Here is a 25,893-nt window from a genome sequence, read left to right on the forward strand (position 1 = left end):
TGGCTCCAGAGTGATTGCCTGGCTGGTGAATATTTTTTTCAAATTTACGTAAAACTATCAGAACGCCTCAAGGCCCGAGGGGCGAATGACGAGGATGCTGCATAGACACAGATCGATCTATCTCTTTATCTACACACATAGAAACATACAGTAGAGGTCTCTCTTAGCCAATGGGATGCTCGGTAATAGAGAATGACGAGATCAGCTAGAAGTATGTTACGTTCAGGAAACTCTGAGCTGCGATTAGGGGCCCATACTGTGTTTTTACCTTTCGGATCTTGAAATTTCTTTCGTAACAAGAGGCAATTTTTTTTCCTGTTGAGGCGTTTCGTAACTTGAAAATTTAGTATGAAGAGACGTTCGTAAGTCGAAGTACCACTGTGTTTTTTTCTCACCGAACTTAGCAAGACCACCCATTTAAGACATGCATTTCTCAAGTCAAGAATTAAAGAAAGAATAATTCAAGATAGTCTTAGCTCCATGAATGCCGGATTTCCCGTGTGTGACCTGCATCTGAATATTAACCAATTGAGAGTATAATCTACTTTCTCTCTTCAAGTTAAGTAGTCAAGTCAAGTACAACTTTATTGATGAAATTTCTTCCCTCTCACAACATACAACAAGAGGAGCCGCTGCGGGTGCCTGCGCCGCCATCAAAAGAAAAGTTAACAAAATGACAAAATAAGACAAGACAACACGTTTTTTGTCTTAAATGCGTGCATAGCAAGACATTAATTACTTCTTCAACTGAGCAACTTTAACTACGCTGACCATATTCTTTCCATCAGTGCTCTGTAATGAAGCAAAGAACAATCATCAATGGCAGAAAGCATAGGATACATTCCTCACTTTCAGCCAGCTTCATGCTCAGGAAAGAATATCACAATTCATCATCATAGTTGGCGAGACCAAACACTTTAGAAACACATTTCTCAAGTCAAGAACTATAGAAATGATCCCTCAAAGTATAGTCTTAACTAAACATGGCGCAATGACAGGAAGTCACCTGGAAGACTATCACTGTCACATAGAGGACACACTTTTGCTCACACTCATCAAAACGAACCAGCTCATGATTGGTCAAAAAATGAAGATATTTATGTCACTTTGTCGTTAGTTTTGCTAAACTAAAGAACATAACACACATACAGCACATATTTGCGATCTTAAGTAGTAAACGTGACCAACATTGTTTTAATGAGTCCTGACCATCCTGAACTAGAAGAGTTAGATTAAAAAATGAACAACATTAAGCAGGATGAGAACGTCAACAATTTATGGCCATTTTTGGGCAGCCGAAAGCTAACCAATAATATTACAGGGAGAAGACAATGTCCATAAATTAGTGTTGCACTTCTTGTTCATTGGACATTAACTCAAGCTAACCAGATACCATCACAATAGTAATCATTAATAATCAGACATTTGGTGGAATATTTAACAAAGAGCCGTGAATCATCATGCAGGCAAGATGCCAGCATTCATTAAGATTCACAACAGTTTACTGAAACCAGTTGAAATAATAATAACTAATAACTACTCTGAACATATTTCTTCTATCACTGAACATTCATCAATGGCAGGAAGCATATGATATAATTACTGCTTTCTGCCAGCTTCATGCTCAGGAAGGGATATCGCATCATCGTAGTTAGCGAGACCAAACATTTTAGAAAACCATTTCTCAAGTCAAGCACTATAGAAATGATCCCTGAAAATATAGTCTTACCTCGAGTTTGGACAAAAGGCCCTCCAAGTTTGCCCTCTGGGTAAAAATAGTACTTGCAGAGATGACTTCCCGTCGTCACCTGATTAGGAGTTAAGACTATACTTTCAGGGATCATTTCTATAGTGCTTAACTGGAGAAATGTGTATCTAAAGTGATTGGTCTCGCCAACTATGATGATGAGGCACGATACTTCTTCCTGAGCGTGAAGCTGGCATAGAATAATGAATTAATTCATAAGTTCCATGACATTGATGAACGTTCGCTGCTTCTTTTGGAGCATTCAAGCGCTTGGCTTCAATGTGACCGAGGTGGCGGACGAGGAAAGATCGATGTGCTTACTATGTCTAAAAATTTTGGTAGCGGACAGCATGAAGCCAAATAAATTAAGGCGTCACTTAGAGACATTACACCCCAATCACGCTGATAAGCTGCTTGAGTTTTTTTCAGCGAAAACGTGCCGAATATTGCCCACAATCATGCCGCTTTGTGACTGCTACTTCCGTAAACTAAAATACAGGTCCCGGCTACAGATTGAGCAGGAACCGAGAGTTGCTGTGTCCTGCTTCAAACTTCGCTTCGAAAAGCTGTGCATTGCAAAACGTGCACAATGTAGCCATTAATCCAGACATCATCTTTGATTAAAAAAAAAAAAGCACAAATTATTTTCTATATTTTTGTTTTGCTGGTTATTTTTTTTAAATACGGTGCTCCTGAGATAATGTTGGTGATTAGTTTGGATGCATTATTAGTTATTGATTTTATGTAATTTTATTTTCAGTATCGTATGGTTTGACGTGGTCAGTCAAAAAAATATGTATTGTTAAATGAAGGATTTATTGTTATTTTTGAATTTCAGATGCACTTTAAATCTTTTCTGTTCCAGTCACTAAAGCTATTCTTTGTTATAAGTTGGTCTATAAAATTGGTCCATATTTCTTTCTTTTTTTAATTCTCTTATACGTTCATAAGGGAGGGTGGGGCGCGAGATGTTTTCCTTTTCCTTTGGGGGGGCATGACAGAAAATAATTGAGAAGCAACCACTGCTTTACACAAACAAAATTAGCGTAAAGTTGCGTTGCGTACCTTGCAAAGTGGGCAAAATGCCCCCCACCCCTTCTAAAACCATACTATCTAAAATTCGTTTTTGTTTTTATTTCTTGAAAGCTCACTCTTACAAAAAGACACCAAACTCACTCACGGCCTCAATTTAACCTCAGCAAGACGAATCTCTGTAAAATTGTCATTTGTCTCCATCTAGTGGACTGAAAGTGAAATTCCTCTCTTTCCCTTCATATCGCTTTTCAAAGTGCAGACTGTTCTTCGTAGTTGCACTTACTGTAGCTGTGGATGTTCTGGGATTCTGAGAGTCCTGACGTGTCATGTGTAACACAAACTACCATGTAATTAGTTTATTGATCTCTTGGTTGTCTTAATTAATCCGGCCTAAAATTTTAAATCCTCAATAACTTGTTGAAAATAGGACCTCAAGGATGGCAGTTTTAACATTGGAGACAATCGCTTACATAAAACTAAGGCGGAATTAAAAAACAACAACACCATAAGTGTCGCAACCATTGTTAATCGAACTATATGAAAATGATCAATATACTGCAATTCACATCAGTGTATGCAAACATGGGCCTACAAAAATGCAAATCAATAATCAGTCCAATTGATTCATGACGTTTAATGTAAATGTGTTTTTAACGATTAACAATATGAACATATTCTTACATAACATACTCTTTGGAAAAGAAAAGATGAACAATTAATTTGACTTAATTGTAGCAGACCAGATAACAGAAATATCATGCAAAATATATAATTTATTACAAGGTAGCGTAGATCAGTGGACTCTGGCCGGCTCTTTGAGAGAAAGGGTCTCCTGTTCAGAGTTGGTTTGATCCTTTTTCAACGGAATTCACGTTTTTGACCAGCCCCTGAGAAGTGGAGGCTGAAAATTGCCATATGCAACTCACAGTCAGTCGCAATGTTTTCTGTTGAATTCAGGTTTTGCTGGTCAAATGTCGGTGGGATGAACCAGCCTTACTTGTACTGTTTTCAGGGAATTTGTCAAAACAAATGAAAGAAGAGATGATTACTCCAGATCAGCCTTCCTCTCTTGATGATTTACTTTGTTTAACTATTAAACTTGATGACTGCCTTGGGGCAGGAGTGCCAAACCCATTTTTTTCACAGGGCACGATTTAGTTCTCGTTTCCCTTGGAGGGGTGTTATCACCATATTTAGAAGTCAAGAAAAATGGTTTATTCAACTGTTGTTTAAATTACTGTAATGAGGGGTTATATCTTTAATTATATATGAGAAATTAAAATGTTGCTTGACATTTTAGAAAGGATCATGGAAGTTGACATGTTTGATTTGGTTTTTCATGCCACATAAAATGATGTGGCAGGCCAGATCAGATCTTTTGTTGCTTTTGTCTTTGTGGGGACAAATTCATTTAAATCAGAAATCCTATTTCTGTGATGGCCAGATTGTAAACAGTGATTTAGTGGGGACAGCATGAGAGAATCTGTATCTATTAACCTTCCTAATCTGTGAAGTCAATTTGACCCCATTCAATGTTTAACGTCACTAAATGAATGACCTGGATAGCTTCTTTGCTATCCTTGATGGCTGTGCGCAATGTAAATGGGGGCAACTGGGTGAACATAAAATAAAAGCTGATATATTTTCACTGTTCTGGACAGGTTGTCTGCATCTGTGGGGTCAAGTAAATCCGAAGGTAACAGGAGGGTTAATCGTGTTCCAATGAGATCTAAACCACATGTCGGTAACTTTATTTCAGAGCCTGCAGCTCCGCCCATTGTTTTAAGTGTTTGTATAAATCCCAGATTGAGGGTGAAGTTTGTCCAGCAGCTGCAGCTGTTGTCTCGCAGCTCCTCCGTCCTTCTGGAAACAACATTGACTATGAAAATGGCCACGGCTGGTAAAGTAAGTAGTATACCGTAGTCATGAATAATGTTTATAGTGAATATATACAGTATGTACCTTATGTACACTAACATGAATTTATATCATGCAAAATCGGATCCCTGCGGTGTAACTCATGACCATTTGATGATTATTGTTTTTAATCTGAGTTCTATGATGCACTATATATAACATTATTATTGACACACAAAGAAACCATGCTACTGTGTTCAGTCAGATTTCACATGTGTTATTCAGTGGTTCTTAACCTGGGTTCGATCGGACCCTCAGGGTTCGGTGAATCAGTCTCAGGAGTTCGACAGAGCCTCTGCCATGGAGGTTAAGACCACTGGACTCAACATGTCATTTCCCGGTAGTTATGCCACGTCCGCTTGGCCATCAATGGCTGGTTCATTTTGTGCACTAATAAAAAATTGGTGCTTTATTTTCTACGAATTGTGTTTACTTGTTTTCTGTTTTTAAGAAACGCATTTGTAAATGTTTTCACTAATGAAGGGTTCGGTGAATGTGCAAATGAACTGATTGGGTTCAGTACCTCCAACAAGGTTGAGAACCACTGGTATTATTGCGTGTAAAATACAATCTAAGGTCCTTGAACAAGAAAGAATGTCAACTCTACTTTGATTTTGTATACGTTCTACCCATTGCCTCACCTCTTGCTGTGTTCTGACCTTTGGAACTGTCGTATCTTTCTGCATCCCACCAGCTTCTAATGTTGTGTACTTTATACTGTATAGAGAGAGCTGTTAAAAGTAGGTGGCTTTTTGTGTGCGTGTGGTAGTTATAAATGGAGTTACGGGCCAAGCTGTGGTGCGACCGTAGTAGTAATTTTAGCTGCATAAATCCGGGTTTGACACTTTATAGTACAGTTATTTGATTTTATCTATCTGAAATATACTTTTGATGTTGTCTGTGGGGAAACATGAAACTTTTTTTATTACTTCTAGGTAATACAATAAGAAAAATACATCGCTGTTTTGTAAACCGCGTGAAAGACGAGGAATGTTATGGCGAAGCCCGAGGAACCATTGAGAGTGCTCCCCACTAATCCTCTAGGTCACGACCAACCAATAATGTATTTAACATTAAAAAACTGCTTCCAAAACTCAGTAACAGTCCATATACACTAATAAAACATATTGTAAGAACTTACAGGTACTTTTTAGTTAGGTTTACCGTGTACTGACCTGAAAAATATATATACAGAAGGGAGACAATAAGGACGCAACCACTGCTGTTCACGTCCAGTTTGCTTTTGAGGCAATATAGGAAATACGCCACGCAAACCGCTAGATGGCAGCACCTCGCAACTAGAAGTTCCCCGACCAGAGTTTCCGACGTTTCAAAATTCAGGAAAGCTCTATATATTTACATATTAATGTGTGTCAAAGGGGGTAGAATACTGGCCAAAAATGGAGAAAAATTACTAATTAATAACAAAAAAATATGGTCACATTTTAGGTGTAGAGTGCCACATATGCACAATCAACTTATGCAACAAGAAAACAAAGTTTTAGCAAGTCTGGGTTCAAAACCATCATGTCATCAGCCAGTAGTTTGCTTTCCTTTTTATCATCTTTGATCATGTGATGTTCCACATAAAGTAGCTGCTTTTAAATATGATAAAAGCTGACTGTAGCATGCTAAAGTTTATTTTGAGTAAATGTACAACCATTTTAAATGTAATGATGACTCAGCAAAGGTAATCTAGCTTTTCCAAAAACCAGAGTGTCAAAAACGATAGTGTCTGAATGTTTGTTGCGTTTTATAAACATAACATTGGCTTGAATTGATTTTGGATTACTTTATATTTTCTTCATTTATTTTAAGCAAAAAAAATCTACGTCAAACTTTTCATTAAAAAAAAAAGTAAGATGTGTTTAAAAAAATACATCTAACATATACATAAGTCAACATTAGACTACGCAAATGTAGCCCAATTTTGAGCCCGCAGATGTGTCGTAGACAAATGTAGCGTGAAGTAGCTGATTTTGAGTTGTCTTGATGCATCATAGCTGATCCCAAATATTGATGAATTTGTAGAAAAGATGACACACCACCAAGTATCAACCTCAGCCTCAAAGAAGTGAATACAGGATTACTGTGCAATCATGTATTAAGAGTTTTTACTCAGTTCAAGTTTAAAAAACAAAGATAATATTTGCTTTAACTACATGTTAGGAAGAAAGTCCTTGAAGAAAGTGTTGTTTTTGGTTAATACTTTTTCGCACTTTATTTTAGTGTATTTCAATCCAATTACGTTTTAAAAATATTTTATTCGAGTGAATGATCGAAAATTGCTATTATTTGTTTGTCTTTGAAGTAAATTTAGCCTACTTTTGCAAAAAGAGAAAATATGGACGATTGCTGGTGCCTTGAATAATACCGGCTTCTTTCATTCATGTTATGGGTCTTTTTATACAAGGGAAATCTGTTTTTTTGTGCCTGTTGAAAATCAAAGTTTACTGACAGAGCCATAAGAAAATGCTGTTTTATTATACTATACTATACACTATATTAACGAACACCACAAGTTTTAAAGTAGCTCTACCTAAAACACAGGCCATGCTCTTAGTAAGCTGAAATAATAGCCAGTCTTTGGCGTGAGAAGGCGGACATACTGTCCACTATACTAACGAGGCCCACAAGTTCTAAAGTAGCTCTACCCACCAAAACACTGGGAATCCTGTCAGTGAGTTGAAATCATAGCTCTGATCTAAAACAATTTCATTGCACCTGTTTCCATCGTGTGGTGGTTATCACATTTATCGCACACATGAAAGGTCTCCAGTTCGAAACCGGGTGGAAACAAAGCTTCATCTTGAATTGCTATGCAAAACTGGAACACTAAAATATTTAAAACCACAGCAACTCCCTGTCAGGGAATCAAACCCTGGTCTTCCAGTTGACAGGCAGCGATACTGTCCACTTTACGAATGAGGACGGCAGGTTTTAAAGTAGCTCTACCCACTAAAATACTAGCCATGCTATCAGTGAGCTGAAATAATAGCCAGTCTTTGGCGTGACAGGCGGACATACTGTCCACTATACTACTGAGGCCCAACAGGTTATAAAGTAGCTCTACCCACAAAAATACTGGCCATGCTATCAGTGAGCTAAAATAACAGCCCTGACCTGGAAAGTCTTTGTTTCACCTGTTTCCATTATCATATTCATCTGACACACGAAAGGTCCCCAGTTCGAAACTGAGTGGAAACAAAGCTTTTTTTTTTATTTGCAGTGAAAAACTGGAACACCCAAATATTTAAAGCCACATCAACTCCCTGTCAGGGAATAAAACCCCGGTCTTCTGCGTGACAGGCGGAGATACTGTCCACTATACAAACAAGGACCACAATTTAAAAAAATCTCTACCCACCAAAACACCGGCCAGAATATCAGTCTGCTGAAATGACAGGCCTGATCTGAAACAGTTTTGTTTTTGCCTGTTTCTATAGTGGAGTGGTCATAACATTTTTCTCACACAAGAAAGGTCCCCAGTTCAAAACTGGGTGGAAAACAAAGCTTGTTTTGCTGAGAAAAACTTTCGAAAATAATGAAAATCACACAATTCCCCCCCCCCCCCCCCCCCCCACCAAAAAAAGGAGCTTTTTTTGATTTGCTGAGAAAAACTTTCGAAAATAATGAAAATCACAAAAACTCCCCGTCAGGGAATCAAATCCCAGTCTTCGGCGTGACAGGCAGACATACTGTCCACTATACAAACGAGGACCACAATTATTAAAGTAGCTCTACCCACTAAAACACTGGCCATGCTATCAGTGAGCTGAAATAACAGCCCTGATCTAAAACATTATTGTTTCGCCTGTTTCCCTAGTGTAGTGGTTATCACATTCGTCTCTCACATGAAAGGTCCCCAGTTGGAAGCTGGGTTGGAACAAAGCTTCTATTTGATTTGCAGTGAAAAACTGGAACACCCAAATATTTAAAGCCACATCAACTCCCCGTCAGGGAATCGTACCACGGTCTTCCGGATGACAGGCAGAGATACTGTCCACTATACTAACGAGGACCGCAAGTTATGATGTCGCTCTACCCACCAAAACACTGGCCATATTATCAGTTAGCTGAAATGACAGCCCTGATCTGAAACAGTCTTGTGTCACATGTTTCCGCAGTGTAATAGCTATCATGTTCATCTCACACACGAAAGGTCCCCAATTCGAAACTTTGTGGAAACAGTCTCTCATCCTTTTTGATTTTCTGTGAAAAACGGTATTACTAAAATAATTAAAATCACAAAAACTCCCCGTCAGGGAATCGAATCCCAGTCTTCCGCTTGACAGACACAGATAATTTCCGCGATATTTACAATCACCAACATAGCGGTGGTCTCTGTGTAGAGCTTTTAAAGAAGCTCTACACAGCAAAACACCGGCCATGCTTTCAGTTCGCTGAGTTGGCCCCTTATTTGAAAAACTATTTCACTGCACTGTACTTTTGTTGTATCATACACTTTTAACAGAATTCTGTCACACCCAGCAGTGGAGCAAATGATGACATATGTGTGAATGTCATGAAGCATATTTCAAAAACCCAACAGTTTGTCTCAAAAATGTTTGAGCCTGAAGCTTACTCATAACTCAAGTAATTTCTTCTGCTGTGTGTTTTGTATCTTTTTTTCAGGTCATCAAGTGTAAGGCGGCAGTGGCCTGGGAATCAAACAAGCCTTTGACAATTGAAGAGATTGAGGTCGATCCGCCGCAGGCAAATCAGGTCCGAGTCAAGGTGAGAAAAGGGGGACTCCACCTTACTAGTGTGTTGTACATTCATTCATTGCATACATTACTCATAAAAAGTTTGTTCTTTTGCTTTCAAATGAATATTCAGGATGAACTTCATATGCATTAGAACAGGGGTGCCCAAACTTTTTGGATCGAAGATCTACTTTTCGATCAACTAACCTCCCTGGATCTATCCTTACCGGCGCGCATGCGCACGCGCACAACACACACACACACACACACACACACACACACACACACACACACACACACACACACACACACACACACACACACACACACACACACACACACACAAGTGTTTGCAATTGCAAACTGCTGAGCGCTAACAACTTCCGGTGAGGTAATCACGCACCACCGTAAATTTAAGAGTTACCTGCTTTATTTTATTTTTAAAAATAGTGAAAATGAGACTGATAAGATGATTAGGGTGCAGTATATATTAACACAAAAAATATATTACTAACATGTACAAAGACACACAAATGGTTGTTAGTTTTTTTTCTTCTCGACACTCCTCGGATCTACTTGGGACCTGTCTTAGATCTACCGGTAGATCAGGATCTACCTAATGGGCACCCATGCATTAGAATATACAATTAAAACTCATTCACTCCCAAAGACGTATTTAGATGTCTTTTCAATGGCTGGCCATTTTCAGACCCTTTCAGACCCTGTTCAAGTACAGTCAATATAAAAGGAGTAAATGTGTGGCATCTGAAAAGACATCTAAATACGTCTTTTGGAGTGAATGAGTTAAAAATGAACTTTAACGTTTTAACTTTTACACATGGACAACACGTCAGTATTTTTTCCACAACTCTGAAAAGTTCACAAGAGGTGCTTAATTCATGACTCAATCAATACATTTCCAACAATGTCCTCTTCTATGCCTTTCTGTGACTGTTTGAGTCAACATGGACGACAAGCCTGTCTTATTAAATCATAATGTGTGACACTGGTACATGAAGGTTAATGCAAGATGACAGGATTCAAGTTATTAATTCTGGTGTTGGGGGAATGTCGCTGAGACTCAAACAGAATAACATGAATTCCATCCATTATGTAGTGCTGATTCGACTCTGGGTAATAGGTGAGCTGGAACTTATTACAGCTGACTTTGGCTGGAATGCGGAATACATCCCTGCCTCATTTATGTAAGACATTAGGAATAGGTTAAGCAAGGTATTTATAGTTCAAAAGCACATCTCAGACAAGGCATTTCAAGGTCCCTAACACATGGCATAAAAGGCATCATGAGAAAATGTAAAAACAAAATGTGGTAATCTGAAGCAAAAACAGACAATTAAAGCCCCAAATTCTATTAAAAAAGGTTATAGGAGATGGGTAGAAAATCCATCCATCCATTCTCCGAACTGCTTGATCCTGACTCGGGTCGCGGGGGTCGCTGGAGCCTATCCCAGCCGTCGGGGGACACCCTGAATCAGTTGCCAGCCAATCGCAGGGCACACAGAGACAAACAACCATCCATGCTCACACTCACACCTAGGGACAATTTAGAGCGTCCAATCAGCCTGCCATGCATGTTTTTGGAATGTGGAAGCACCCGGAGAAAACCCACGCAGGCCTGGGGAGAACATGCAAACTCCACACAAGGAGGCCGGAGCTGGAATCGAACCCGGTACCTGCACTGTGAAGCCGACTACCGGGCCGCCCTGGGTAGAAAATGTAAATCCATATTAAAACAATAGGAGCAGCACAGTGGTGGAGTGAAAAACACGTCTGGCTCACATTGCAGAGGCGCTAAAGCCTTTTCTCCGGGTACTCCCGTTTCCTCCCACATTCCAAAAACATGCATGGTAGGTTAATGGAACACACCAAATCGTCCCTGTTGTGAATGTGGATGGTTGTTCGTCTCTGTGTGCCCTGCGATTGGCTCACAACCAGTTCTGCGTGTACCCCCGCCAACTGCCCGAAGACAGCTGGGATAGGCTCCAGGACGCCCGTGACAATAATAGGGTGCGTGGATTAGAAAATGGATGGATTGATGGATTAAAACAATGATATAAGACGGGTAAAGAAAAGTTACAGTGCAGAGTGAGTATAAATTTGATCTTCTAAATGTAATCAGTGAATGGAAAAGTCTTTAGTCGTAATTTGAAAGAACAGAGTTGGCGCAAATCTGTGTCCTGTGAGTTTGCTCTTGATATGTGGTGCCTCCCCATGAAGATTACAGAAAGTATTTCTGTCCAAGATGACTTGAGAATTCTGGATGGTTCATTATCTTAGGGACAAATCAGAAATGTATTTAGTCTTAAACAGTAAACATACTGTGGTATTTACACCAACAAGGAAATAACGAGCTGCTTAAGTTATGTTGCCACAGCTCCAATGACTGTTCTTCCACACTGTATAATTACTTGGTATGCCAGTTGCATAGAGAATAACAACTGGAGCTGCAGAAAGATGAACTGCATGAAGCAAACATCTTTGAAAGATGCTGCCTTTGCTGTGCAAACACCATCAAGTAGAGCGAAACAACCTCTGCACTACATGCTGTATCTGCACCCATCTGCCAGGTGCAAGAGGGCACACATAGCCCACAGGACTAGGATACGTAACATTTTTTTTTCTCCACCATCACAAAACGGAAGAAGCAACCCCAACTTACACACAAGCCAGAGTAACTGCACTGTCCGAAATTAAACTCATAACCAAGACAACAATCGATATGTTGTGTATGGTTTTATTGCCGTAACATCCATCCCATAAATCACACACACCCGTGTATAATACCACTCCCACCAAAATAATCCTTATAAAGTTTTTTTTTTACTCTGTACCTGAATATGAAATGGTCCCGCGATTTGCTGGTATCCGTTACTATCAGAGTGAATAAGAATGAAAAATTCAAAATATCCCAAGAAAGGGTCAATGCTTTTAAATCCAGGTTATAAATGATGCTCTTTTCCCATCTTTGATGGTCTTTTAAAGTCAGAATCATCAATCATCATTCATCAAGCGTCATTCTCTTTCGGTTTCTGGAATCCAAAACATTATTTGGTTCGGTTCAGAAACTGACAGGTGCAGAATATGGTCCAGTCTGACTCAATGTCCCCTACCACCCCCAGGACATAGGCAAAGTTCTGCCATAGGTGGAAGTTGAATCTCTGACAGGGGATTCTGCCAGATGTTCCCAGCAAACTCTCACAATATGTTTGGGTCTGCCATGTCGGACCGGCATCTTCCCCCAGTAACGGAGCCAACACTCCAGCAGGTGTTGATAAGATCACAGTTCCGCCCCTCTCTTCACCCGAGTGTCCAGAACTTGTAGCCTCAAATCCGATGACATGACCACAAAATCGATCATCGAAGTTAAGCCTCTGGTCCCCTGGTCCCAAGTGCACAGATGGACACTCTTATATTTGAACATTGTATTCATTATGGACAATCTCTGACCAGCACAGTCTAGTAACAAAGCACCACTTGGATTCTGATCGAGGAGGGCGTTCCTCCCAATCACATCCTTCTGGGTCTCACTGTAATTGACTACCTAAACATTGAAATCTCCCAGCAGAACGAAGGAGCTCTAAAACAAATCTTCCAAGGACACCAACAAGGGTGGGTACTCCTAGCTGCTGTTTGGTGCACAGGCACGAATAAGTCAGAACCTGTCCTTCACACCCTCAGGCAGAAGGAGGCTACCCTCTCATCCACTGAGGTAAACCCCAATGTACAGGTGCCAAGCCATGGGGCAATAAGTATGCCCACACCAACACTACGCCTCTCATCGTCAGCAACTTCAGAGTGCTAAAGAATCCAACTTCTCTTGAGTGGACTGGTACCAGAGCCCAAGCTGTGTGTGGAGGCGAGTCGGACTATATCTAGTCGGAATTTCTCTGCCTTACACACCAGCATGGGCTCCTTTCTTGCCGGAGAGGTGACATGCCATGTCCCTCAACTTAGCTTCTAACCGGGGATCAGAACGCCGTTATTTACGGTAAATGAATGTGTGACTATCATCAAGCACTTAATCGGGTGTTTATACTGACAAGTCTTTCTGCTTGGAACAGATCGTGGCAACGGGTGTCTGCCGTACTGACCTCTTCTACCTATATGAAACGGAGAATAAAGACCTTTTCCCAATGGTGCTTGGCCATGAGGGTGCAGGCATCGTGGAGAGTGTTGGTCCTGGAGTCACTGAATTTCAGCCAGGTCAGTCTGGAATGACCCCAGACCTAATATTTATTTCAAAATATGAGGGAATTTGATACCACACTTGAGTTTGTTTGTTTGTGTCACTTAAGCACTGTTTTTGTCTTTTAGGCGACAAAGTTGTCCCTCTGATCGTTTCCCAGTGTAGAGAATGCCGCTTCTGTAAGAGTCCCAGAACTAACCAGTGTGAAAAAGCATGGTGAGCTCCACAAGCAACCACCTTCTTCTCCTAAATGTAGATCCTAAATGGGTTCGAGGAAGATAATTGATCTTTTCCTCTTGAGTGCCTCCCCGTCACTTTCCTAAAACCACGTCGGTCATGGACATACCTCTACTTTCTATGTAATATAGAAATCTCATGAACATCCTCTTCAGCAGCTTACATGTTTGATGCCAAAACAATGGGTTTACAAAGTGTTAGCTGACTTGCAAACCTTCCCATTCATGCATCCCATGGCACTACGGTCATGTCAGTAAATGCTGCTGTCGGAACCAAGGGTGTGTAACCATGCATGCATACCTGCACATCCCAGTGCTCTTTCTCTTGAACTGGGGGTGCTAATGGTCGGTCTATACTCAGCAAAAAAAGGATCCCACAGCAGACTCACTTCCAAATGTAAAAAGCAAGTTCATGACTTGCAAACCTTCCCATTCATGCATCCCATGGCACTACGGTCATGTCAGTAAATGCTGCTGTCGGAACCAAGGGTGTGTAACCATGCATGCATACCTGCACATCCCAGTGCTCTTTCTCTTGAACTGGGGGTGCTAATGGTCGGTCTATACTCAGCAAAAAAAGGATCCCACAGCAGACTCACTTCCAAATGTAAAAAGCAAGTTCATTAAATAAAATAGCTTTGAATCTTCACAATAAAAAGATGCATGTGCAATGCGACAAAAGGTTCATGTAAAAAAATTAACTAAAACATCCTCTCACACAAGAACCAAAAGAGATGGTCAACTAACAGAAATGAAGAGTAAACAAAACAATACCAACGATGGGAACCAAACTAAATTTACAGAAGTGGAGATAAAACCCAGAAGCATATTATAAAAATTTAAGATGGAGCAACAATCTGGAAATGTGATAAAACATAGCACATGGAAATAAGTAATGCGAATGCTGAAGTCTCACCCCAGCACACCGCCGCAGCTGCCTCTACTCTCAAAAGCTTCCGATTTGGAACAAGCGACAGGTGTGTTGGTATTGGAGGCAAACATTCATATAGCATCTCAATCAGGGTACAGTGAACAAAAACGGTAGAATACTCATTTTGTGATTCCTCATTGCGTATCGCCAAAAGGCGGACAGTTGGATCCAGTGACGAGATAAGGAGGTCATTCCATCTTCTGAACTATAATATAATGCAGGAGAAAATAATGAAGTGAATATTTCATAAAGATTTTAAAAATATATTACAACTTGAAACCAACCACAAAGATGCTTTGAATAGACCAGATGCCGGCACAAGGACTTTTGTTTATAGATTCAAATATGAATACTCTTTGAGCAAAGGCACTGCATTTTCCGGATTATAAATTACCAGCCATAAAATGCATAATAAAGAAGAAAAAAAACCTGAAGTTGCACTGGAGTATACAGTAAGTCACATTTTGGGGATAAATGTATTTAATAAAATCCAACACCAAGAACATCGTGAAAGGCCAATAAAAATAATTCAACAGGCCGAATAAATTACAATCTGCACGACGCGTCTTACATGAAGCAAATGAAGGGAAAACATGCTTGGTATGGTCACGTAACATATTAAGAGTTATTTGGATATCTGCAGCAGAAAGAACATGTTAACAAGTTGACTAAATCATCTGTGTCACTCCAAATCACGAAATCCAATGAAATCTTCAGTTTCGATGTCACCTTTGAAGAACTCTGCGAACTCCCTAGATCAGGGGGTCGGCAACACGCACCTCTCGAGCCGCAGGCAGCTCTATAGCGCCCCCCAGTGGCTCCCTAGAGCTTTTTCAAATTTATTTGAAAATGAATTAGATGGTAGCGAAATATATATTTTTTGTTTTAATGTGGTTTCTGCGAGAGGACAAACATGACACAAACATTATTATCATTTTCCAATGCTGTAAAAATGTGTCAAATAAATATTAAATGTCAAAATTTCATCAACGAATATTTGCGTCATCGCCTGCGACACACGTTTCTATTAGCAGGGCGGGATGTCAGTCAAGCTTCTACATCGCTCACGTCAGAGTCATCGTCAGTTGTTTTTATGAGTACAGGTACTGCCAACATAGAAAGTATCAACACAGGATAGAGCACCCTCTTGCGTTTTAATGTGAAAATAACATGTGAAGTGATATAATGTGTTTTTCATTTAACACACAAATCGCTCAAGGTTATAAATCCCACCCCTGGCCAAACTATGAAAAAATAGTGATTTATAACCCGCGAAATACGGTAATCTTTAAATCCAGAATCCAGAGTATTGACACCAACACTTTCATCTTGTCTAGGGATGTTGTTCCTCACAACGTGAGCCAAGCACCCACCTCCAAGTTAAACTACAGGGGAAAGAAGCTGCTGCAGTTCATGGGAATCAGTACCTTCTCACAGTACAGTGTGATTAACCAGATTGCTCTAGCCAAGATTGATCCCGCTGCCCCTTTGGATAAAGTCTGTCTTCTTGGCTGCGGTATCTGCACAGGATTTGGAGCGGCAGTCAATAATGCTCAGGTATGAGGAGACAATCTCGCGCATGTTTATTTTTGTATTAGAATTGAATTGACATTTTTGAAAGAAAGAAAAGATGGAAACATATGGAAAAGGACCAGCAAAAAAGCCTGTGTGGTTGGAATCAACTTTGCATCACTTTCATCCATTGCAGGTCCTCTCCAAAATATACCACACCACACATCAGTACAGAAACACAAGACCTCAATAATAGATGACAAAAAAGACTGACTATTTACAATGCAGTGCTTGCAGTTGCTTCCAACTTTCAAACTTGCCATCTTCAATTCATCAAACAAGTGGATTGATTGGGTCATTTTATTTAACGCAATCATGTTATCTTAAAACCTGAAAGGGGTGTATATAGACTGTAGTGAGTATCGTTCCGCGTGGCGAGCATAATTAATGACCTATAAGCTTGATAGATGGTACTTTTAGTGAAAAAAAAAAATAAATATCGTGCTTCAACACAATCCCTCCCGTTTACAAAGTGTCATTGCACAGACCACACGCAGCAGATATGTGACCAATGAATGGCGGCTGTGGTGAACTGCGGGGGTTCACGCCACAAACACAATCAACGAATGAAAAATCATGGCACGAAGAACGAGACACAGCAAAAACAAAAAGAAATATACATTACCTGTAACAAAGTATGGCAGCAGCAGAGCCGTATTCATTCTCGTGTCTGCGCAACAAACAAGCATTTGCCAATCAACTCCACACACAAAAAGCTTCAATTTACCAAATGTCACTCTAACGACAACACAGAAAACAAAGTGGGCTCAGAACAATTAAGGGATCTACTTGAGCACACCACATAGCAGTATAAGAATTAAAAAATACATTTTTATATGTACTGTATGTATTTTTTCCAGGTTGAACCAGACTCCACTTGTGCTGTATTCGGTTTAGGAGCTGTGGGCTTGGCTGCAATCATGGGTTGCAAATATGCTGGTGCCAAAAGAATTATCGCTGTGGATATCAACGCAGACAAGTTTGAGAAAGCCAAGGAGTTTGGAGCCACCGACTTTGTAAACCCAAAGGATCACAACAAACCGATTAGCAAAGTGCTCTCTGAGATGACTAATGGTGGAGTTGACTTCTCCCTGGAATGTGTGGGGGATGTAAAACTTATGGTGAGGAACATTTTCTTCAAGAATGACAATTTTGAAATGCTTTGCGAAACAATCCATGCACTTTCCTGTCTAGCGTTCTGCTTTGGAGTCCTGCATACCTGCCTGGGGAGTAAGTGTGATCGTTGGCTGGACTGACAAGGAAGACTTCTCTGCTCGTCCGAATGATCTCATTGGTGGACGCACATGGAAGGGCTCCATATTTGGAGGTAAATGAACTGGGGGATTCTGCTGGTGGACAGCAAATGGCAGTATGTTAATTTCATATGTCTATTTTACTCATTCATTCATTCATTCATTTTCCGAACCGCTTTGTCCTCACTAGGGTCGTGGGAGGTGCTGGAGCCTATCCCAGCTGTCTTCAAGCAGTAGGCGGGGGACACCCCGAATCGGTTGCCAGCCAATCTCAGGGCACACACAGACGAACAGCCATCCACGCCCACACTTACACCTAGGGACAATTTAGAGTGTTATAATAATAATAATAATGCATTTTATTTAAAAGCGCCTTTCATGCCACCCAAGGACACTGTACAAACAATATGAAAATACAATGTAAAAATTTGTAAACGAGATGTTATATAAAAACAGGACATAAAATAATAAAAGCATAGGAAATGGAAGAGCTATGTGTTGTAGGCAATCCTGAACAGGTGTGTTTTTAGTCGGGACTTGAAAGGGGAAAGAGGTTGTGCAGTTTTGGAGGTCCGGAGGTAGGTTGTTCCAGAGCTTTGGAGCAGCGTGACTGAAGGCTCTGGCTCCCATGGTGATCAGTCGGGCAGGGGGCACTGACAGGCGGAGGGAGGACGAGGATCTGAGGGAGCGAGAGGGGATATGCACCTGGAGAAGGTCAGATAGGTAAGGAGGGGCCATGTTGTGGATGGCCATATATGTATATAGAAGCAGTTTGTAGTTGATTCGATGTTGAACAGGGAGTCAGTGGAGCTGTTGGAGAACGGGGGTGATGTGCTGGTGGGAAGATGTTTTTGTGATGATACGAGCAGAGGCGTTCTGAACCAGCTGGATTTTATGAAGGGACTTTTGAGGTAGACCGAAGAGGAGAGCGTTGCAGTAATCAAGGCGGGATGTGACAAGACTGTGGACAAGGATAGCAGTGGTGCGGGGGGTGAGGTAAGGGCTAAGTCTGGTAATATTGCGGAGGTGGAAATAAGCAGTGCGGGTGATGGTGTTGATATGTGAATGGAAGGTGAGCATACTATCCAGGATGACACCCAGACTCTTAACCTGGGGGGAGGGGGACACGAGGGAACTGTCAATGTTGAAGGAAAAACTGTTTACTTTGGATAAAGTGGATTTGGTGCCAAGAAGGAGGACTTCAGTTTTATTAGCATTTAATTTAAGAAAGTTTGTTGTGAACCATGTTTTGAGTTCGGAGAGGCAAGAGGTGAGGGAGGGGGGTGAGAGTATGGAGTTTGGCTTGCAGTAGAGGTAGAGCTGGGTGTCATCAGCAAAGCAGTGAAAGTGGATGTTAAATTTGCGGAGGATATGGCCAAGAGGCAGGAGGTAGATGATGAAGAGAAGTGGACCTAGGACAGATCCTTGTGGTACACCTGTGGTGACTGGGGAGGCCTTTGAGCTGAATGATTTGAGCTGGACAAACTGTGTGCGGCCAGTGAGGTAGGAGTGGAACCAACTGAGGGGAGTGTGGGAGAGTCTATTGAGGAGGATAGGGTGAGAGATTGTGTCAAAGGCAGCGCTCAAGTCTAAGAGGATGAGGATGGAGACTAAACCGGAGTCAGATGCTATGAGGAGATCATTTACAATACGGATTAGGGCAGTCTCTGTGGTGTGGCGGGGGCGGAACCCGGACTGAAAGGGTTCATAGAGAGAGTGAAGGGACAGGTGGGAGTGGAGTTGAGCAGCAACAGTTTTTTCAAGGATTTTTGAGATAAATGGAAGGTTGGAGATGGGGCGGAGGTTATCAAAGTTGTTGGGGTCAGAGCCATGTTTTTTCAGTGTGGGGGTGATAGCAGCGGTTTTGAGGAGTGATGGGACAACACCAGAAGAGAGTGAGGAGTGAATAATAGCAGATATGTGAGGAGGCACAGAAGGAAGGCAGGATTTAACAAGGGATGAAGGGAGGGGATCAAGCTGGCAAGTGGTGGGCTTGGATTTGAGTATGAGGTCGGATAATTCAGCAGTCGTTGGTAGAACAAAACTGGAGAAAAAATGACAAGGAGAAGAAGTTTCAGATGGGGGGGGGGGGAGCAGGCAGGTTGTGATGGAGTTGGTGATGGATCTTGAGGATTTTGTGGTTGAAGTGTTCCATTATGGAGTTGCAGGTTGCTGTGGAGTACAGGTGGAGGGGGAGAGAGTTTGGTGGCCGGAGGATTTTGTTCATGACGGAGAAGAGAGATCTTGAATTTCCTTCGTTGGAGAGGATGAGGCCAGAGTAGTAGCTGGATTTGGTTTGTGCAATTTGGTCCTTGTATTTAGTGATATGGGTAGTGTACATGTCCTTATGGATGGTGAGACCGGTTTTCTTATAGAGTCGCTCAAGTTGGCGTTTTTTTGATTTCAATGATCGAAGAGCGGGTGTAAACCAGGGGGCAGATGTAGAGAATAAAGCAGTCCTGGTCTTCAGGGGTGCGAGAGAATTTAGAGTATTTGTGAGGCAGGAATTGTAGTGGGCGGTGAGGTCATCCGGGTTTGAAAGGGCGTCTGGAAGCGGGGAACGGTCGATAATGGAGCAAAAGGTGTCAATGTTGATATTTTTGATATTACGAGGCGGGAGGTTTTGATTGTAGAGAGACGGAGTACTGTGTTAAAAGTGAGGAGAAAATGATCGGTTTCAGGAAAAACAGCAGTGGGCTTGGAAGGGGGGAGGCCGGAGCAGCAAACCAAGTCCAATGTGTGGCCGTTGATGTGGGTGGGGAAGTCAGTGAGACAGTGTATCGCGAGACTCTCCAGGTAGGATGTGAAGTCTCTTGTGACTGGCAGGTCGGGGTTGTCCATGTGAATATTGAAATCTCCCAGCCTGTTCCATCAGCCTGGAGTACCTGGAGAAAACCCACGCCGGCACGGGGAGAACTTGCAAACTCCACACATGGAGGCCAGAGCTGGAATTGAACCCGGTAGCTCTCCACTGTGAAGTCGACGTGCTAACCACTGGACTACTGGGCTGCCGTATATTTTGCTACATTTACAAAATCCACCTGTTGCCGCATCAGAAACATGTCTAGGCTAAAATTCAGCCTCCAGGCTTTTACTTGATATTCAAAAATATATTTATAAATTACTTTCTCAGCCTCCCTCTATATCAGCCAATCCCCCCTTTAGACCTGGGAGAGAAATTGGCTGGCAATTAGTGGTATGTTATATCTGGACCCTGCCTCTCACTCAAAAACAGATGGCATAGGATCGAGCATGGTCATAACTTGAGTGAGAAGAAGCAGTTAGGGGAATGTATGAACTGGATGTAGGTGCTAGAGTGTTGACTCTCATCTAATTTCCACATTATCATGAATGAACAACTTCAGAATCCACTTGAATGGGTTATACATTTGCTGAACTACATGTCATAATCCAACTGAATGAAAAATCCAACTCGATCAAAATGGTGAAAGGGATGCAATTATATAGCACTCTATTTTCATGGTACGCAGTCCAATGAGGGCGGCCCGGTGGTCCAGTGATTAGTGTGTCGACTTCACAGCTCCAGCGTCCATGTGTGCAATTTGCATGTTTTCCCCGGGCCTGCGTGGGTTTTCTCCAGATACTCCGGTTTCCTCCACATTCCAAAAACATGCATGGCAGGTTAATGGAATACTCGAAATTGACCCGAGGTGTGAGTGTGAGCTTGGATGGTTGCTCGTCTGTGTGTGCCCTGCGACTGGCTGGCAACCGGTTCAGGGTGTCCCCTGCCTACTGCCCGAAGACAGCCGGGATGGGCTCCAGCACCCCACGCGACCCTTGTAAGGATCAGCGATCAGAAAATGGATGGATGGATGGATGGGCTTTCCAATGTGGTTTACAAAGTCTCAGATTCGCTTATTTGAACAAATATCGGAGTGCAGCCTACAATAGTCCGTTGATGCAGATTGTCAACCTCCGGAAAGGTTTTCCTTTTTAGTTCAAAATAACTTACTTTAACCTCCAGGATCCCTCATTATGGCCTGGCCAACGGCATATTGCTTTTTGCCTTTGGTCCTATTTTAGGTCCATCCTGTTGCATTGTTGCACTAGCCTCGTACTAGCTTGCGCTAAAACAGTTCATCTCTCAGGACCAGCATCTAAGTTTGCCAACTCCTTTTGTTGTTAGGATGGTGTGAGAGGTCAATGCAAAGCAACGACAAAGGTCTTGATAAAATGCCTAGCTGGGTTTTACTGACTGACTGCTTAACATTTAAATTTAATGGGCATTACCTTTTGCACGTCGCACTCACACACACATCACACGCTGCATAAGCCTTCCCTGACATGACATGAGAGTTGCCATTTAAACATTCCCCCGTGATAGTACATGCGACAATATACTATGACGATAATATACTATCCACCAAAATTCTAATCTGGGCGTTTGTTTTCAATTGCCAATTTGAAACACAAGAAACGATTTGTGCACCGCCCTAGTATGTATGATTTCCACCCATCCATCTATTTTCAAACACCGCTTATCCTGAACAGGGTTTCAGGAAGTTGTTGCAGCCTCTCCCAGCTGACTTCAGGCGGAAGGCCGACTGGTCGCCAGTCAGTCGCGGGGTACATATAGAGACAAACAACCATTCGCACCCGCATTCACTACATCACTGAATGGGAAACAATCCCACTCTGTCCACACAAAGGTTCGGCATGTGTACCGACTGCTACACCATCAGCGACTGTATGAATTGCAATGGTGATTTAATTTTTAAAAGTACATTATACGAGAGTCGTTCTGTCCATTGGACTTTGGTGCAAAAATTATTTTAACTGCAAATTCAGTTGAGCAATAAGTAGAAGTATTTGTTTAATGTGACTAGAAGAAACAACTCTATTTTGTTTCATTCACTATATTGACACTTTTGGAAGAAATTACATGCACTTCTTTTGTGAAGTACAGTGAACAAAACTATAAATATAATATTTCTGGTTTTGCTCCATTTTTTGTGAGCAGGACTCAGAGATCTAAAAGTTTTTCGACATACACAAAAGGCCATTGCCCTCAAATATTGTTCACAAATCTGTAGAGAAAAGTGTTTGGGAGCATTTCTCCTTTCTCGAGATCATCTATTCCACCTTGCACATGTGGCAAGTCAAGATAGTGATTAGAAAAAACGTATTATTACACAAGGTGGCTCAGTGAATACTGGTTAGCTCGTCGGCCTCACAATATAGGGATGCAGGATTCGATTCCGGCCGTCTTGTGTGGGGTTTGCATGGTTTCCCCGTGCCGCTGTGGGTTTTCTCCGGGTAATCCGGGTTCCTTCCACATTGCACATTCCAAAGGCAAGTTAATGGAAGACTCTAAATTGTAAATGAATTCAGATATGATAGGATTTGTTTGATTCGTTCCCGCAGCACACCGTTAGAGCTCTCACCGCACACTAATGTGCCATGGCACACTGGTTGGGAAACACTGGATTAGTCTATTGGTGTGCATAGGCTAGCCACATTTAAAGGCTACTTTAAAATGTTCAATTTTATCTCCATCGCACAACGCCACAGATGTCGCAAGTTTTGAGGGCGTGTCAAATTGGCATTCTGACTGCAGAACTGTCCACCAGAGCTGAGGCCTGTGAATTCAATGTGTATCCTCAGTCAGACCCCGCTGACCGTTAGGAATATCGGAAAGTCCTGGCAGACACTCCGTTCAAAGGGTCATCGGAGCGGACAGGAATTTTGCAAAACCGGTGTTAGAGGGACTCCTTTAAGTTGTCACTGCCTCGGTTTTAAGAAGTTGGCTCTGTTTTAATTCCAGTGGGCCATGATTGGCGCTACATTTAAAGGCAGTTATTTGGCTTAGCTGGCTTTGGTGAGGGGTTCAGAAAATCCTGAGAGTTTTCTTGGAAGGGCCTTTTCTGTTTTGCTTTTACTTGGATATCCCTCATTCCAATATGAGGGCATAAAAAATATCTGACGCCTTCAGCATTTGAACTCTCCTTTTTATTCTCACTGGTATTTTTAACATCTTTTTTTTGGTTGCAATTTCTAAATCAGGCTTTAAGGGTAAGGACGGCGTGGCTGAAATGGTTCAAGCCTACATGAACAAGAAAATAAAGCTGGATGAGTTCATCACTCACAACATGCCCTTGGATCACATCAATGAAGCCATTGAACTGCTGAAGCAGGGTAAAAGGTATAAAACACTCCAACTATTCAATTATTACACAGTAATTAACGACTAACAATGTTAAAAAGTAAGTTTGTCTTCTCCTTTTGTTCACAGTGTCCGAACTGTCCTGAGTGTTAGCCCACAGTAACTCAATTGTTCAAGGAATTTATCTTGTCATCCCGACACAAGCTTCCACAATTTTAATGGTTTCTGTATTTTGAATGATATGATATGTCCAGACTTCATGATGAATCGGCACACTCGAGCATCACGCATTAATGAATGCAAAGAAGGACTTTGAAACAATGCAGACAACGCCAAGGGATTACTTTTTGTGCCCATTTTGAAACATGTTCACAGGAGATCAAGTTCAGCGTGTCATAGCATCCGTGGATAAAAATAAATGAAAGATTGGAGACTTCCCTGTGTTCTGGTTGTGTTTTGTACCATATTCTCAAATATTTTACTTTTCGACAGCAGAACCAATATTGTTTTGGACAGCGCTGAACTGCGACCAAAATATAAAAATACAAAAATGGCCCAGGAATTTTTGGCCTTGACAGGCTCCTCATAATTAGCAGAGCAAAACCAGTTCTGAATTCATGTACGTTTTCCCCAAAGAAATGCAATATACAATTATTCAAAATTATTATGGTAAGGTGAAAAACGTTGTACACAATGTAAAGGAATATATGAGCTATTTTCTTCCTCCGAACTGTTATGTCAACAGCGTGGCCTGAAGTAGACACAGAGAGGGAGAGCTTATTATATATAATTCATCAAGTGTTAAATTGAAAACACACTGAAACTAAATTAAAGATAAAAACTAGTATTGTACTTCATTTAGTTTTATTTAACTCCATTCAGTATCTCAAGGTCATATTTTGAATTAGAAAAGGCTCAAGGTTATGCATAACACCAATGAAGATAAAAATAATAAACACATGGAATGTATTTCTATTGAAGCTGGCTAGATGTATGGTCTTCCACGTGTCAAAACTCTTTCTGAACTGTTTCTGTACTGTCCAAAACATGACAGTCGTTAACAGCGTCAAAACGTCAACGATGCAAAGTTATAAGTGGTCCCAGGACTCCGCCAAGGCTGGCCTTCATCATCGATTCTGTTTATTACCTTTATGGACGGAACTTCTAGGCGCAGCTGAGACAGTGAGCGGGTGCACTTTGGTGGCCTCAGTATTGCATCTCTGCTTTTTGCAGATGATGTGGTACTGATGGCTTCTCCAAGCAGGGATCCCCAACCCTCATTGGAGCAGTTCACAGCCGAGTGTGAAGCGGTTGGGATGAAAATCAGCAGACTCTATTAACATATTTGACCAATAAATCAGATTTTTATTCATTCATGGCTGGTGGGCAAAAAACTCTATGACCATAATTGCATTTTGCATCATGGTTACGTCAATGACATCTATTAAAATTCCCAGCCATCATAGTAATGGTTGCATTAGCGTTCAACCAAACTTGTCTGGTATTGTCGGTACATTATTTTGCTCCCAGCATGAGTAGGAGAGGGAAGGCGAGCCCGAAACCCCCCACCTGTTGCCGGTGTCACTTTGATGGAAGTCAAAGCTTGATGAAATGTCACTCGCCGCAGAAACTGACAGCTCTTCCCCCCAGGATGTTTAATTCACTTGGTTGCTCAGTAGCTTGCTCACGGAGCATAAGTCTGGGAAGTCTGTGGATACTGAACAGCAGGCGCCTTTGAATGGGTTGTTTACAGGAAGGCCAGAGGACCACGTACAGCACAGTGCGGTCAAAAAGGTCAACACCCTTTAGTAATAGCAGTCACCTTATTAAATCAAGGCACAAAGAGAAATGTAAAAATCATGTACATTTCATTATTCAAGATGTTTATTTGTCATATACACAGTAAAACCAGAACCGTATCACTGAGCAATGAGGTTCTGACTTTTCTTTGTCTCCAGCTACCGGTAATTAATATAAGTGATACTCTATAGCAGCGGTCCCCAACCGTTTTTGCCCCACGGATCGGTTTAATGTCAGACAATATTTTCTGGGAGCGGCCTTTAAGGTGTGACGGATAAATACAACAAAAAATATTAGATGATATGACCTGCATGAAAACCGGGATTTTCGTAACATAATAATAAACACGAATCACGGCACGAGAA

At 41.5% G+C, this 25,893-nt stretch overlaps 1 protein-coding gene, 2 non-coding genes and 1 pseudogene across 3 annotated transcripts; 2 read left to right on the top strand and 2 right to left on the bottom strand.

Annotated features, from left to right (window-relative positions):
* Positions 1-760: 760 nt before the first annotated feature.
* Positions 761-975, bottom strand: LOC127615361 (small nucleolar RNA U3). Its single transcript, XR_007966903.1, has one exon. It is a non-coding gene; the product is annotated as a small nucleolar RNA U3 (small nucleolar RNA).
* Positions 976-1,535: 560 nt separating this feature from the next.
* LOC127615369 (uncharacterized) lies at positions 1,536-1,727 on the bottom strand (annotated as a pseudogene).
* Positions 1,728-1,821: 94 nt separating this feature from the next.
* LOC127615370 (small nucleolar RNA U3) lies at positions 1,822-2,042 on the top strand. The gene has a single exon (XR_007966910.1). It is a non-coding gene; the product is annotated as a small nucleolar RNA U3 (small nucleolar RNA).
* A 2,528-nt stretch (positions 2,043-4,570) lies between these two features.
* Positions 4,571-24,164, top strand: LOC127614469 (alcohol dehydrogenase 1-like). The gene is made up of 9 exons (XM_052085800.1): positions 4,571-4,687; positions 9,335-9,436; positions 13,488-13,629; positions 13,741-13,828; positions 16,117-16,336; positions 17,212-17,472; positions 17,546-17,678; positions 23,629-23,767; positions 23,858-24,164. The coding sequence occupies exons 1-9, from the start codon at positions 4,664-4,666 to the stop codon at positions 23,889-23,891; spliced, it is 1,143 nt and encodes a 380-aa protein (XP_051941760.1). The 5' UTR covers positions 4,571-4,663; the 3' UTR covers positions 23,892-24,164.
* The last annotated feature ends 1,729 nt before the right edge of the window (positions 24,165-25,893 follow it).

Source organism: Hippocampus zosterae, chromosome 14 (assembly GCF_025434085.1).
Source record: "Hippocampus zosterae strain Florida chromosome 14, ASM2543408v3, whole genome shotgun sequence".
In the NCBI taxonomy this organism is placed as follows: Eukaryota; Metazoa; Chordata; class Actinopteri; order Syngnathiformes; family Syngnathidae; genus Hippocampus; species Hippocampus zosterae.

Bases quoted from the DNA above. Each gene is read 5' to 3' on its own strand.
- LOC127614469 (XM_052085800.1), top strand. From the start codon at position 4,664: ATGAAAATGGCCACGGCTGGTAAA. The intron at 9,437-13,487 runs GTGAGAAAAGGG...TGCTTGGAACAG, and splicing joins CAAATCAGGTCCGAGTCAAG to ATCGTGGCAACGGGTGTCTG. The intron at 17,473-17,545 runs GTGAGGAACATT...TTTCCTGTCTAG, and splicing joins TGGGGGATGTAAAACTTATG to CGTTCTGCTTTGGAGTCCTG.